Raw genomic sequence first — 15,045 nt, forward strand, 5'->3', positions numbered from 1 at the left:
TGTTTGCATAGCTGTGTTTCGGTTTGAAGGGTGGGATATGGCGTGAATTTACTGGGTACAGAGGAATAACACTTGAGTCCTCAGGAATGGCAACGATTGGGGGGTATCATGGGCGAAACAGTATACTCTATTATGTCCATGGTACTGCTCATGTCTATAGGCGATGGTTACCACTTTCCATCAGGTGGGCCGTCAGCTTGTTTGCCATTCTAAGTTGTATAAAAAAAATGCTCACAAATTAAAATTTGTAGATGTGCGTCAAGTGCATCAAGATTAATCTTCTCAAAGTAACATTTGGGCAACAGTGTTGATAATGGAGACAGGTACGAGTAGATATGAAATATAAGGAAAACAGTTCCGAGTAGCTTGAATAAAATACGTAGCTATTGACGATATGGTTAGTAACAAGTCCAAATACCAATATCTTTTTTTTTTAATGGGTGGTAATGGAATGCTAATCCTGTCCGCGTTATCCGTATACACTGGCGGGGCACCAGTGAGAGATGATAGGTGAGGATAAAGTAGGTCAGTTAGCCTATCGTGACGAATTCAACAAGAATTGTTCACGATGGTTTCCAGGGGGAACCACGTGGAGGTCGACCTGATAAGGTGTATTGCTAGCAATGGTTTCATTAGAACCCATTACTAACGATCCTTTTCCCCCCAAATATCAGTGTCGGGTACTATTTCTACTCCCTTATTGATAAAATCGTCCAACCTCTCATAAACCTATTTTAGCTATTGAAGTATTAATAATGGAGCAAATCAATGGCCACTATCTATGTTTTGAATTATTTTTAATTTGATACAAATATTTAGGAATTTGATATTATTTATTTATTTATAAACAATAATTTATATTTGAATGTCATAGTAGCTACAATAAAATTCATAAGCAGTACATAAAAAATAAATGAAAATAAGTACAAAAATAAAAATTACAAGCAATACATAGTCATTTTAGAGACATCTCTTAATACAATCAACATATATATTTAAATTTACGATAGTAAGAATTAGTCAATTGAGTACAGACACCTCTCTAGCAATGATTATTTTAATTTTCTCCCAAAGATATTTAAATCATTCGGTAACTTTAATTCTTTAGGTAGCTTATTAATTAATACCACCGTTTGGTTTCGTGGACAATGTTGTACTATGTTAAATGTGGGTATAGTAACCTTTTGTAAATTCATCCTTTTTGTAATTAATCGTTGTTTTATACTATCCTTATTATGCCTTATAATATTATGAAATGTGCTTTGTCTAGAAGTAGAAGGTTTTTTTTATAAAATTAACATCGTTGCATTAATGAGTTCGTGTTCTTTGCTGTATTAGTGTTTGATGACCTATTTATAAATGTGAAAGTTTCTAAGCATGAATGGGTATTAATTTCTTTTTTACGCAAAAGTACTGAATGAAGTAACGAATGAAATTTAGTGTACGGGTAGATTATATCTTAACATATAGGATACTTTATATACAGATCTACGTGCATGAAACCGTTGGTTACAGCTAGTTTGTCTAGGTATATAGGTCAATAATAGATGATGTTATTAGTATTTCATATTTTTTATCTTCAATCTTCCATTATTAATTATTAAATATACATACATAGGTTTCCTCCATATTTCATTACAAAATACCTTTCTAACCACCTGCAAATATTATGATAACGTAAATAGGAATTGACTGCGACCAATTTATAATGCTATAATTATTTAATAAATATAGGAATTTATACTTACCATTTATAGGGCGTAGACTTAAATTATAGAGAACAGGTTATATACAAGGTATGTGAAAAAGTTTTTCGTATGTTCGATTTTCTACATGTCTATTAATAATTAATTCAGATAAATTCATTCAAACGTAGAAAGTGTGAAATTGCGTGACTCGGGCGTTCGAAATCGAAGACTATCGATTTTAGATGCTAACGCAGTGGAACTGGGCATTATACGTTTCATGTAGGTATATAAAATGGGGCGAATATTTCCGAGATTCGTATCAAATAGTAAATAAATACTTATACATTTTAATATATTTAATGTATTTAGTTTGAATTATATTTATATCTACATTTTAGTTTCTCCATATTGTTTTTTATACCGTGCATGATATGGGTAAAAATGGAGATAAAATTTCTCAAATAGTTTTATTATTACTATAGATTAGATATATCTGCATATGCTCATAACTGTAATTCCAAATGAACACTTAAGTTCCCCCTGATTGTTGTAGTGGTGTAGGTAAATAAATACATAGAAACAGTAGATTTAAACATATCTTTTTCTTTAAAAAAAACAGGTATTGATGTAGTTTGTAATATAGAGACATTAAAATATTAGTACATTTTTTAACTAACAAAGAAATAATGTCTATACGTAGGTACATCATGTCTGAATAAATTTTGTTTATTAGTATAAAATAGATATCAATCTACTTCGATTTGATTGATTGATTCATTGAAGTATATAACACGATTATATAGGAATATTCTAATAAATCCTAACTCTATAGAAATTATCAAACTGTAAACATAGGGTATGTTGTTTGCTGTTGGGTTATTACAAATTATCATCCATCAACTTTGTCGGAGTTCGTGAAAGGGAAATTAGAGTTGGCTTGAATTTATTATAGTCCTGGCTCTACATGACATGAGGCAATGTTGGGGCCAACGTGTATACTACAATACATGTTGGTAACGTGAGATATAGATATAATATACCGGTTGGCCCAAACCATAAAAATAAGAACTGGGAATAAATTGTAGTTGAATCATATTTTAGATTAACATATACACATGATTCATGTGAGCAAGGTCGGTAGATATTGCTAGTGTATAATAAAAGTGCCAACAGAAATTTCTAGATTGTATGTTTTTCATTCACACTATATAGCTTGGATTAACTAAAAATACTTTTATTTACTTTATAAAATTGTAAAATTAGGAACAAAATTTACAAAGTATTTATTTACAGTAATATGATGTGATCTTCCAAATAAAATTGAAAATCACGTCCATAGCATATATGTGAATCGAGCTACTGAATAAAGAGATCAAATTTTGTTTATTTGTCGGTATATGAGTCAGACGAAATTTCTTTCTTTATGTATGTTATAAAATATTGTCTGTTTCTATAGTGACCAGATTGTTAAGCTCCCATTATAGTAACATTTTAATTAAGTTATGTTAAGCAGTCCATGTACTACTAGCATATAGTGTTAAATTAAAGGTATAATTGTATTACTTCACATGCAGTGTTATCGAACTTGGTGGCTTTGTTAAAATTTAGTCATTCCATTATAGTTCGCGTGCTACAGTAGATTGGTAGTCAGGTTATAACTGAGTACTAATTAGTTAAAATGAAGAGTTATTTTTCTTTATCTCAATTATGAATTCTTTATTTTTGACGAAATTTGTAATATGTGATGTTACTATTCGGTCGGATACCATTATAATTAATAAATTTTGCTCATCTGTGTATGTGCATTTCAAATATATGAAAACTGTTTGTTGTTTCCCTCAAAGATTACATTTAAGCTTTGCTTGTGCATTTTTCCCAAATAATATTGTTAGGCATAATAAAACAAAGTATTGGATGCAGGAAATAAAATTTGAGGTACATACGAGCACTTACATCATAACTAGCATCATTAATTACTTTCTTATCTATGTTTACATATGATTTTATTTTGAAGTAGACGTCTATTTTGAGACTCGCTATCTGGATCTAAAATGTTGTCACTCATAAACTGAAGTCATTAACAAGTTTCTATAGGCTCTATCGTAGATAACTTCATCTACCTACTCCTAAAATTATTTTGTTGTTCTAAAATTACTAATCAATTGCAATTTGAACATTAGAAATTTATCAAAAACAAGTTTGATACTTGGCTATTTTTAATCACTTTCTAGTATTAAACATGTTCATGGTTATGTCCGTTTATATTGGTTTAGGTGAATTCTATGTTTTTTCTTTTTATATGTATTCTATGTACAATATCTAGTTATATCGTATTTACGAAAAAGTTAATATTTATACTCTTTTATAGTATTTAATGAATAGCCATTTTTATTTATTTATTCGAATAGAATATAACAATTTTATAAATAATATTGAGAGCTTTGTCAAATCATTTCAATACGCTTGATAGCGATCGTAGTAAATCGATGATAAACAAAACCCGCATTCAGCCGTTGTGGTTTTAATTCTCAAATAGCCTGCAACGTAAAGTCACAGTTCAATAAGGGAAGTGACAACCCTATGATGACGCCAATAAATGTCGGTATGACGTCACCTAACCTTTCGATACATTTCCCCTGCCCCGAATTAAGCTTTTTGTGGCCGTATGGTATTGAGGTGTCTGTGGTCATCACACGATGTGCTTTGGTGCGTATACTGCCATTGTTATTTTTACATTACATTACGTTTATATAACGAAATGTAATGTAATATGAAGTGTTACACTTCATTTTGCTATTTAGTGACTTTTTCATTACACGTGTTAGCTGTAACCACGAGTTTGTACGCGATACATGTATGTAAGAGTGGGCTGTCTTTCTTCATGCTAAACGCTATTTATATCTATGCCTTTTATGACTATTTATTGAGTCCTTAAGGCGCGAAGATGTGGCAAAACAAATTTAATTTTCAATCACCTTAAAAAAGGAGCTTGTCAATATGGTTGTAATTTCTAATAATAAACTCCGTCAGTTGTAAATCAATTTAGATTTTTTTATTTGGAAGAATATGCTTGTAGATTGGTCCCATAGAAATACTATCAAAATCGGTTCAATAGTTTAGTTATTACATCAAAATAACTAGTATTGCCACAATTGAAGTATGTTATTTTTTGTGGAACACTAATTATGTGATAAGGGTAAATAAGTATTGAAATCGTTTAATTAAATCAATATCTAGAATTATATTGTGAATTCTAATGAGACAGAGGTTTCAGTATGCACTATCTAAAATATTGTTCATACCTACTATACTAGAACATTGTGAATTTTATATTGTCCTTATGTATTTATCAGTTTGGTACTGCTTTAGCAATTTGAATTAACCGTCTCTAGTCTACATCACATAGATCAACTTGTATAATGGTTTGATGGTAACATTTTGTGAAGAACTATTGAAAAAATAATTTAAAAAGGAGGAGTTATCAATTAATTTGGTTTTTTTACATATTGCATTTTTTTGCTTTGTCTATTTTGAATCGATTTTGATTATTATTTTTGCAATTGATCAGGTTTACGGGTTTACTCCTGTGTTAGTACTGTGTTAATTTTGTACTCATAGCTACCTCAGGTGAATTATATATACTATTACATTTGCGTTTTTGCAGAATAACATTTTTAATTTTATTATTAGCCCAGTGCGTGATTTCGCTTGTGTACGATTTGACTTTTATGACTTTTGATGACTTCATCACGATTGTGGAATGGCAATATTACAATGTTAGTTTGTTAAAAGTTATTCGCTGTATATGAATCAGTTACACTAATAGGTAAATGTTTCTATTCCGTAGTCGTTGTCTCGATGACGTCACCGGCTTTGATGTGCTGATTCCCAGCTTGATCCATAGAACAAAGCCGCTTTTGTGTCTACGTCTGTTCGTACCATGTGTTAATTATATTTACGAGCAGCCTTGGTTAGATAGAATCAAAAGTAAATTTTGCGGAAGTAGTATATAACCTGTCGTGTGGTCCTAACGTAGAATAAGTCATCCTTCCAGTCTCGTGGTTGTCGTAAGAGGCGAATAAATTTAAAAGGTATTAGAAAGTACTTTATAAATGGTAATACTTCTCTTGATATAATTAATTGATCTATAACTTTTCCAGATCGTCTTTTAGAACCTGTGTTTACGAATATTAATTTTTAAGCAATCTCAAAAAAAAATTATATTTTTTTATACAACTTAGAATGGCAAACAAGCTGACGGCCCACCTGATGGAAAGTGGTAACCGTCGCCTATAGACATGAGCAGTACCATGGACATAACAGAGTATACTGTTTCGTCCATGATACCCCCATGCGTTGCCATTCCTGAGGACTAAGGTGTTAATCCTCTGTACCCAGTAACTTCACGCCTCAAAAAAAAATATAAGACTTCAATTGAACTTTATTTTTGTGTGAGTATTAAACGGTGTTTGTCAATTTTAAACAGTTCATCCTTTGGCAATAGACAGAGTTGACTTCTCTGTTGATCCCGTACTAATTTTGACATTGAAGTAGTCTTTAATTGTGGAAAAAATCTTTAATTATTTGTCCATATTGATTGATCTTTGTTACTGAAAAACATTTTTAAATTACTCTGTAGCATGTTATAATTCGAGTCGCATAGTAGTTTTACTATCAGGTGAGTTTTATAGTAATTCATCATAGAAATATTTGATGGAAATGCGTCTACAAATAAATCAGAACGCACCTACCACGCCAAAAATAGACGACTATTTGACGTCGGGATTACTATATTTCATATGCGACGGCTTCTTTATAGGGAGCGTCGTGGGTGACGTCAGCTTGGAAAGTGGCATCGCCATGTCATTACCGACACACCCATGTCAGTCTACCCTTCTGTTTCGCATGGCCTTAAAAATACCTACCTACGTCTGTAATTTGTCTGGCTACCATTTTGAGTTGTCGCGAAGTAATTTTGTATTATGCAAGTATTTTATGTTGTCCCAAACAACCTTCATGTCTACGTTCTTCCATACATTTTTATGTATTTGTCTGATGTAGTATTTTCTGTTTTATTTATTTTTATTCGAGGTACCTTAGTCTCTTTCTCATCTACTCTACTACCTTTTGTAAGGGCAAGGAATTGGAACATGTCAACATGCCAGGGTATATTGTTGTCTCTGTTCACGCAGTTCCCCCTGGAAGCTGGTTAATTTTTTTTTTAATTCGTTACCACTACCCAACTGATTTGTTTTTATCCTCATCTATTATCACTCACTGGTATCTCGTCAGTGTATATTAATAACGCTGACGCGATTACCATTCCACTATTATTCATTAAAAAAAATAACTATCTTTCGTTAAATCTTTTTCGTATTTCGTTTCTGCGTACAGGTGGAATATTGAAATATAATAGTATCATTGGATTTGTATCAAGGTCATGGCGAATTCGTCTATTAAAGTCAGACATAAACTTCTAACAAAAACTCAATGCAAATGGTCGCTTTAATCGTATTCCTGAAAAAGTAACGACTTGACTGTTTATGAAATGAATTTATTCGCGTAACCGGCCTTGACATTACGTTTAGACTGTCTACGTTAATCATTCGAATTAATGTTATGATTTGAAATACGAGATACGATGAGAGTTTTGTATACTTATCATACTGTGTAATAATAATGTTCTATTACAGGATAAATTAATTGTTTAAGAAATTTTTGGTTGTGTAAAAATTATTCGACTTTGATTGGGATTGTTTTATTAAAGAGTCCTACGATTCATCTTGATCCCACTTGATGAGAAGTGCAAACGAGATCGAAGATGGAGCTTGCGGGCATATGAATAATCTACCAACTTTTGCTTTAAAATTTATATATCAAATTATTTTTTTTTTATTCGATGTTCAAATACAATTTTACACTCCATTTGTATTTTCAGTATCTTGTCACATGATTTTATCTGAGTCGTAAACAGAGCAAGCATTTACACAGCTCATTATTTGCGCGTAATTATAACATACAATAGTTCTACCGGTATATGCCCATAATAGATGCTGTCTTTCAAATAGAGTAAATGAACTCATACAATTTAGTCGGTGTCAAGTTAAATAAAGCATTAAAGATGACAACCTTAGCGGTGTAGCGGTTTAACGTATTATCTCACTTATTGATTGTTACGGGTTTGATCCTTGTCCAATACAAACATTTGTACGTATGAATATGCCTGTGTATACGAGTATGTTCTTTATATGATTTAAAAATGATTTTAGATTGTATTCCATAAAAAAAACCTACTTCGATTGTGGTAAAACCAGTTTTTATCTTGACTTAAAAACTAAACTACTGAATCGATTTGGATAAAACTATTATAGGACCAATATAAAAGTTTCCTTTCAGATAAAAGAAGAATTATCCAAATCGGTCTATAACTGACGGAGTTATGAGGTAAAAAACAGAAAATAATACGAGTATAACCGAATTGAGAAAATCCTGTCTTTTTGAAGTCAGTTGAAAAGTACCAATAAGTATAGGCTTTGCTTGATAGATAGCACTTTGTAATATTTTAAGTAGTATTTATCTTTAATAAAATTATTAATATGGAAGTGAGTTAGTTACCTTATAACTACTTAACGGTTCAACCGTTAATATCAAACACCAATTACTGTCAAATTAATATACACGTACTATATGATAATGATGGGATGAAGAAGGTTTTTTATTCCGGCCAGTAAACATATACCTACCACGCGAACGAAGTCGCGGGTGAAAGCTAGTTATTTATAAAGACGATGAAAGGTGAAGGAGGTCTGTGTTAAAATACAATGCTTTATATAAGCAGTGTAGTCAAATTTTTGTGTTTACGAAAACCACAATAGTTTTCGCCTTTGGTAATTATTCTAGTTTCGAGGTCGTAGCCTGATAGAGGTGTGGTGACTTCATTGTCTCCGCGATATAGGTCAACATTTTAGGGTTTCCAAATAGTTTGTCACAGTAAGTTTTTCGCAATAGTAAGTAGAAGTATTATTAATCATTATATTCATACGTGAATCAAAAACTTTGTAACTCTTTTTACGAAAATTGCGCGGACGGAGGAGTATGAAATTTCGCATACTTATAGTTTATATGGAGGAGTGCAGAATGTTGATATTTATTTAAAATTATGCATAAAAATACATTTCATACACTACCGTGTATTTGACATACTGAATGTCAAACACATTATATATGTATAGGAAAGACTTTGACAATAGAACTTTAATGATGTTCAAAGTTATCATTTAAATTAATTATAGTCGAATTTCGATCACTGGGCGACCATTAGTTAAAATAAATGTAGATGATAATTACGAGTATAGATGAATTGAAAATGATAATAGGTCATTACTTAAATAATATTAATGTAATAAAATTGTAAGTGGATGTTGCTAGTATATGGGATATATTTAAGAAAAATTTATACCAGGGATTTTTTAATAAGATCAACACTACTAAAACAATTTTTTTTTATTTTTGTTTCTGCCCTTTAAATTGTTTGTAGGTTAGTTCAGGTATCACGCAAAAACTACTTCATCGAATTTTCACGCGGTTTTCATAGTTGTCTTCCTAAAGGTCTAATTTAAAATCTGGCACATGTTTTATTTTGATACGCCATCTAAAAGTAATTTATTTCATTAGCTTCCTACTTCTGAAATTTATGCGTACGAAGTTGCGGGAAAAAGTCATGACAAATAAAGTTGTTAGTAAAATGGTTATTCTTGGGTCTATGGTAAATTTTTTGGTCCCAATGATGGTTATTTTCAAATGACTGTCGTTCACGATTCTGTTCACGTGGAATTTAAGGTCAATTTTAAATTATTTAGTCTTAATTTTCATTTAATCCGTTAGAACAGAGCCAAGCATTCTATTTTTAAATTGATCACAGTTTATAATAAATTATATTGTTATGATTATATTTGATGTAATTTAAATTTTATTGATTTCTCAATTGAAATTATAGTACTACTAATTTAACTAAGTAATATACTTTGACAACTAATAATTAATTAAGTAATATTATGGTTTTCAACATAATTCGATATTCGACGATATTTAACAAACATGCTTGAAAGTCTACGAAAATCCGTTGCTTTACATTTTGTGTTTAATTTCAAACATTATTTTACATTTTCTGTTTATGGAGTAAACTAAACACGTAGCAACCCTGTGACAAACACGAGCTGGGGGTAACCATAGCATGTAATGCTATCGGCCCTACCCTTTTCTTGTGCCAGTATTATATTAGGGACGTAGTAACTAATAAGTTGAAACTGATGAAATCTTTCGTTAAAGATACACGGTTGAATTCATCATGGTTCTTGTTTGTAAGAGATATTAGGTACTAGCTGTTACTAGAGATTGCTCGCGCACATCAATATATCATATCAGTCTTTAACTGCCCATTGCTGAATATAAGCCTCTCCCTTGGGGGGGGGTTTAGCAGTAGTTATCACGCTTGGCTGGCAGATTGGCAACCGCAGTTTGGCTTTAGAGATGTTTTAATAGCGACGCTGCTGCCCATCCCTCGCCCTTCCCCTAGACGACACTCACGGGAAAGGAAGGGGTGACCTATTTACCAAATTTTATTCGAACTCGTTCAGCTGTTTAATTGTGATTGAACTCCAAACAAATTTTTCCATTTATAAGTTTAGTAGGATATATTATCTATTAGTTCATAGAATATTTTTTAACTAAGGTTAGAAAGTATTTAGTATAAAATAACTACATTAAATATGTTTATACTAATGATAATTTAAGCTGTCTAGGTATACGAGTCTTGTACGGGTATATAAAACTTAATGTACCTAATATGTAGCTATCACCTATTTTTTTTTAATGGGTGATAATGGAATGGTAACCCCACCCGCGCTAACGGTATACACCGGCGGGGCACCGGTGAAGGATGATAGGTGAGGATGAAGCAGGTCAGTTAGCCCATCGTGACGAATTCAATAAGAATTGTTCACGATGGTTTCCAGGAGAAACCACGTGGAGGTCGACCTAATAGGGCAAATTGCTAACAATGGGGCTATCAAACTCCATTGCTAACAATCCCTATCCCCCCATGCTATCACCTATTGATTATAAAACATTTGATTGTACATAAAAAGTATTATCAAAATCGGCTCATAATGGACATTTACAGGTATTATTGCTAAGGCAATATGTAACCATATAAAATAATCGGTCGTATAGATACTGCTTACCTATGTATGTATTTGTTTTTCAGCAGTCCCCACTTCAGATTTAGATAAAGTGTTTGTTTCTCGACATATAAATGTCATATCGTTATAATTATGTTATCTCTTTACACAATACAATGTAGAAACAGTGCGGTAAATGTTCCAGTGTTTATCGAATCAATGGTACCTTGACTGATGATGTTAACCACACTTCGTGTTCTCCTTGTATCATACATACAGACAGAACGCACGTATTGAATTGAACCCGTTTATATTTAGACGTTCCATTCGTATATAGGAATAAGTACTGATATTAATAGATGTATATGCGTTAATATACAATTTTGTATGAGTAAATAGAATCATACAGACTAAAAAATTACACATGATTACGAAAATTGTAGACCAGACCGATCGCTCGGATGCAGGCCGTTGAATATTATTTTGTCGTCGTAGATGTGACACTAAATAATTCAATTTTATTTATTTATTGAATTCATGTACTTATATAATATAGAGTTGTTCTTATAAAGAGAAATTACATTAACCCTTTTGGATATAGCAAAAATTAATCGATTGGTAGCTATCTATATGCATGCATCAATGTCAATTCAGATGTATATTTAATAAATTTTTCAATTTTATTTTTATAATTTCTACATAGTCACAATTATTTTTATTTGTCTGTTGCCATAATTAATTAATAAAACGGTTTTTCTATCGATTTTTATAAAATATCTTGCACTATCTACCCACCCCGGCTTCGTACGAGTAGATAGATGGAAAGATAAATTAGATAAAATACGACCCATGTTATTTACTGATAATGTAGCTTTGTATAGAGATGATAGCATTTTAAAATTGGTTAAGTACTTTTTGAGTTTATCCGTTACAAACAAAAAAATCTAATTTTACTTCTTTATAGTATTAGTATAGGTTAAAATTATCTTCCACTTATTAATAGGGACTAATAAATGAAGAAAATATAGTACGATTATCTTGTAACTATAAATTTTGAATTATTAAGTTTTTTATTATACAACGGTAATCACAAATCAGATCAAAGTAGTACAGATAAGATTAAATACTCTATGGTGACATTTTGTATAGAATTGGCTGAAGAATATGAAATTGAAAGAGATTGCTTTTTAGTACCAAAAAGGTACAAAGAAACCTTTATCTCGGCAATTACTAATGCTATTTTCTATTAATTATCTATTCAATATGAGAAATGCAATAAAGGTAATTTTAGTTCATCTTTATATATTTATGTATCAAACGTTCAGCGTGTGAATTCATCTCTCATTTGACTGGTATTATTTTTAAACAATTAGGATTACGTGTTGCATTTATACATCTTTTAATTTGAGTGCATATATTTTAATGTTAACTTTACATCATATCATATCAGTGTAGTGCAAATAAAGTTTATTTTATCTATAAAACTGGAATATCCAATAATAGGCGATGCTATCAACTATACTGTGACATTGGCATGGCAGTTTGGAGTCACACAATTATTGTTACTTTATAACAAACACATAGAATGTGTGGATTAAATCCATGTCACGTAATGTGAACCGTATCTAACACAATGGCAATAACATACAGTCATACCTATATGTAGTTACAATTTTAGTATTTTATGTTAATTGTACAATGTTTGTAAGGTTCGCCGGTGGGGCCTTCACAGTTGATAAGACGCTGTTCATAACTTTACTCGATGGAACGGAACTCATTAGTTATTATAATGCATATAAAGTTTTTGGTTGGGAAGGCATAACATTTTTTTGAAATGATAATGTATGTGGTGAATTATGGGCGTCACAGTCTTCATTCATATCTGAGTTTATAGACGATTAGCTTTAACTCGCGACTTAGTGCGCGTGATCGGGATATGTTTACTGACAGGAATAAAAACTAGCCTATATCCTTCTCTATCTCATATAGTATGTGTTGTTTCATGATGATTTGTTGAACCGTTATGAAGTAAAAATCGGTATATTTAGAGTATATTTAATATACTCATAAGATATGTTAATATGCATGTAGCACCTCCTTTCATTCGTAGAATAGCGAAATTATTACATTTGTGAAATGTACCTATGGCTCACTACATGTTTTGGGAACTGAGCAAGTTATACTTAAATAAATCATATTGTATCAGAGTATTGTATACCGCTCTATCTGCTGACATTGTTACTCCTTTCCACTTTGGGTGTGCTGGAAGAGAACTCTTGTAGAGTTATTCTCTCATTTCTACCTTTGCTTACCGTCATATTTCTTTATGTATTAGTGTGTAAATTAAAGTGTAAATAAATAAATAAAATCAGAAAATGTGACGTATCACCTTCGTCCATTCATGTTTCCAATTTTATTATGCAATCCACACTACTCACTACTCTCGCTACTATATCATTTTATTATTTTAACTTGCGATCGAACCGGTTCTTTATCGGTTACCCTTGAACACGGTGCCCGAGTCCTCATCCGAACTGATCGCTATGCACGTCAAGATAATGTTAACGCAATCGAAGAGAATTTCTTCATATTGTACTCCTTATACCGCTCACGTATCTAGGTTATGTACGCATCAAATAAAGGCCTCGTGTTTACTGCAACAAATCAAATTCCTGCCCTATGCAGTTGGATTTATAAATATAAGATTTTGTTCTACAAACAAACCTACTTCAGTTTTATGAATGTATATAGTTAATTATATAATTAATAAAAAAAAATGCCATTAACCTTCCCAATGTTCAGCAGTGGACAATTAACGGCTCATATAAGAAATAAAAAATACAATGCAATATGTGTATAAAAGATACAAATTATGTTTATGAACTTACTTTTGAAAGAACAAATCTTTAATGTATTATATAATATAAATAATTAATATATTTTTTTTAAAAAGACAATTTTTATTGAGTGTAAACATTGAAAAAGAAAAAGCATCTATTTTTTATTATCATTCGTATCGTGATTATTATTTGTTCCTTCAATAATAATATGAACGGTATAGATAAAAAAAAGTGAGCATTTTTAATGACATTACAGTAATCATAACACGGATTTTTATTTACAAAAATTAATAAAAATTATAAATACTATTTCTGTTTGTTCACAGGAAGGGCCGCATTCCACTTTACCTGACGACGAGTTCTATGATGCTGTCGAGACGGGATTTGACAAGATGGAAGAGGAGAGGTGCGCCCGAGTGGTGCCACCTAGCGTCCACACTCGGGACCAGGTTGAGTTGCCGCCACCCGCAATCGACAATAGACTCACTGTACATCCATTATGGTCCGAGGTAATTTTTTTTAATGGATGATAATATTATGGTAACTGTACCTGCTCCATCAGTATCTACTGGCGGGGCTGTGAGGGGATCACCCCTATCACGTATCAATGTGATGATGAAACTGAATCAGTCGGTCCATCCTAACAAATTCATCAGGTATTAATCACGATGGTATCTAGGGGGATCGCGTGGGGGTTGATCCGATATATATAACTATATATATATATATATATAACTATATATATATATATATAACTATATATATATATATATATAACTATATATATATATATAACTATATATATATATATATAACTATATATATATATAACTATATATATATATATATAACTATATATATATATATAACTATATATATATATATATAACTATATATATATATATAACTATATATATATATATATAACTATATATATATATATAACTATATATATATATATAACTATATATATATATATATAACTATATATATATATATAACTATATATATATATATAACTATATATATATATAATATATATATATATATATATATATATATATATATATATATATATATATCCCCAGTTTGAGGTAATTATCCTTTTAGTATTATAAATATGAAACTTTGTAAAGATTAGATAGTTAAATATTTTTACCCAATAATAGGATTATTATGAGATCTGGATTAATGTTAACCCCACTTGCGGGCTGGCCACTTGTCTAGAAGATTAACCCTCAAAACTAAAATAGATGTTTAACAGTTTAATTCTGTACATGAGTTATGTTTGTAATTGGGGATGTCACATAATTTATAAGTCCTCTCGATTTAACCATC

At 31.0% G+C, this 15,045-nt stretch overlaps 1 protein-coding gene across 1 annotated transcript in view; it reads left to right on the forward strand.

Annotated features, from left to right (window-relative positions):
• Positions 1-15,045, forward strand: part of LOC113521979 (ceramide transfer protein) — a 43,224-nt gene that overhangs the window by 17,973 nt on the left and 10,206 nt on the right. Inside the window, exon 7 of the mRNA XM_026907680.3 lies at positions 14,034-14,216. Within this exon, the coding sequence (XP_026763481.1) occupies positions 14,034-14,216 (183 nt within the window). The remainder of the gene's footprint in view (positions 1-14,033; positions 14,217-15,045) is intronic.

This window comes from Galleria mellonella, unplaced genomic scaffold (assembly GCF_026898425.1).
Source record: "Galleria mellonella isolate WM207_F2 unplaced genomic scaffold, CSIRO_AGI_GalMel_v1 utg63, whole genome shotgun sequence".
NCBI lineage: Eukaryota > Metazoa > Arthropoda > Insecta > Lepidoptera > Pyralidae > Galleria > Galleria mellonella.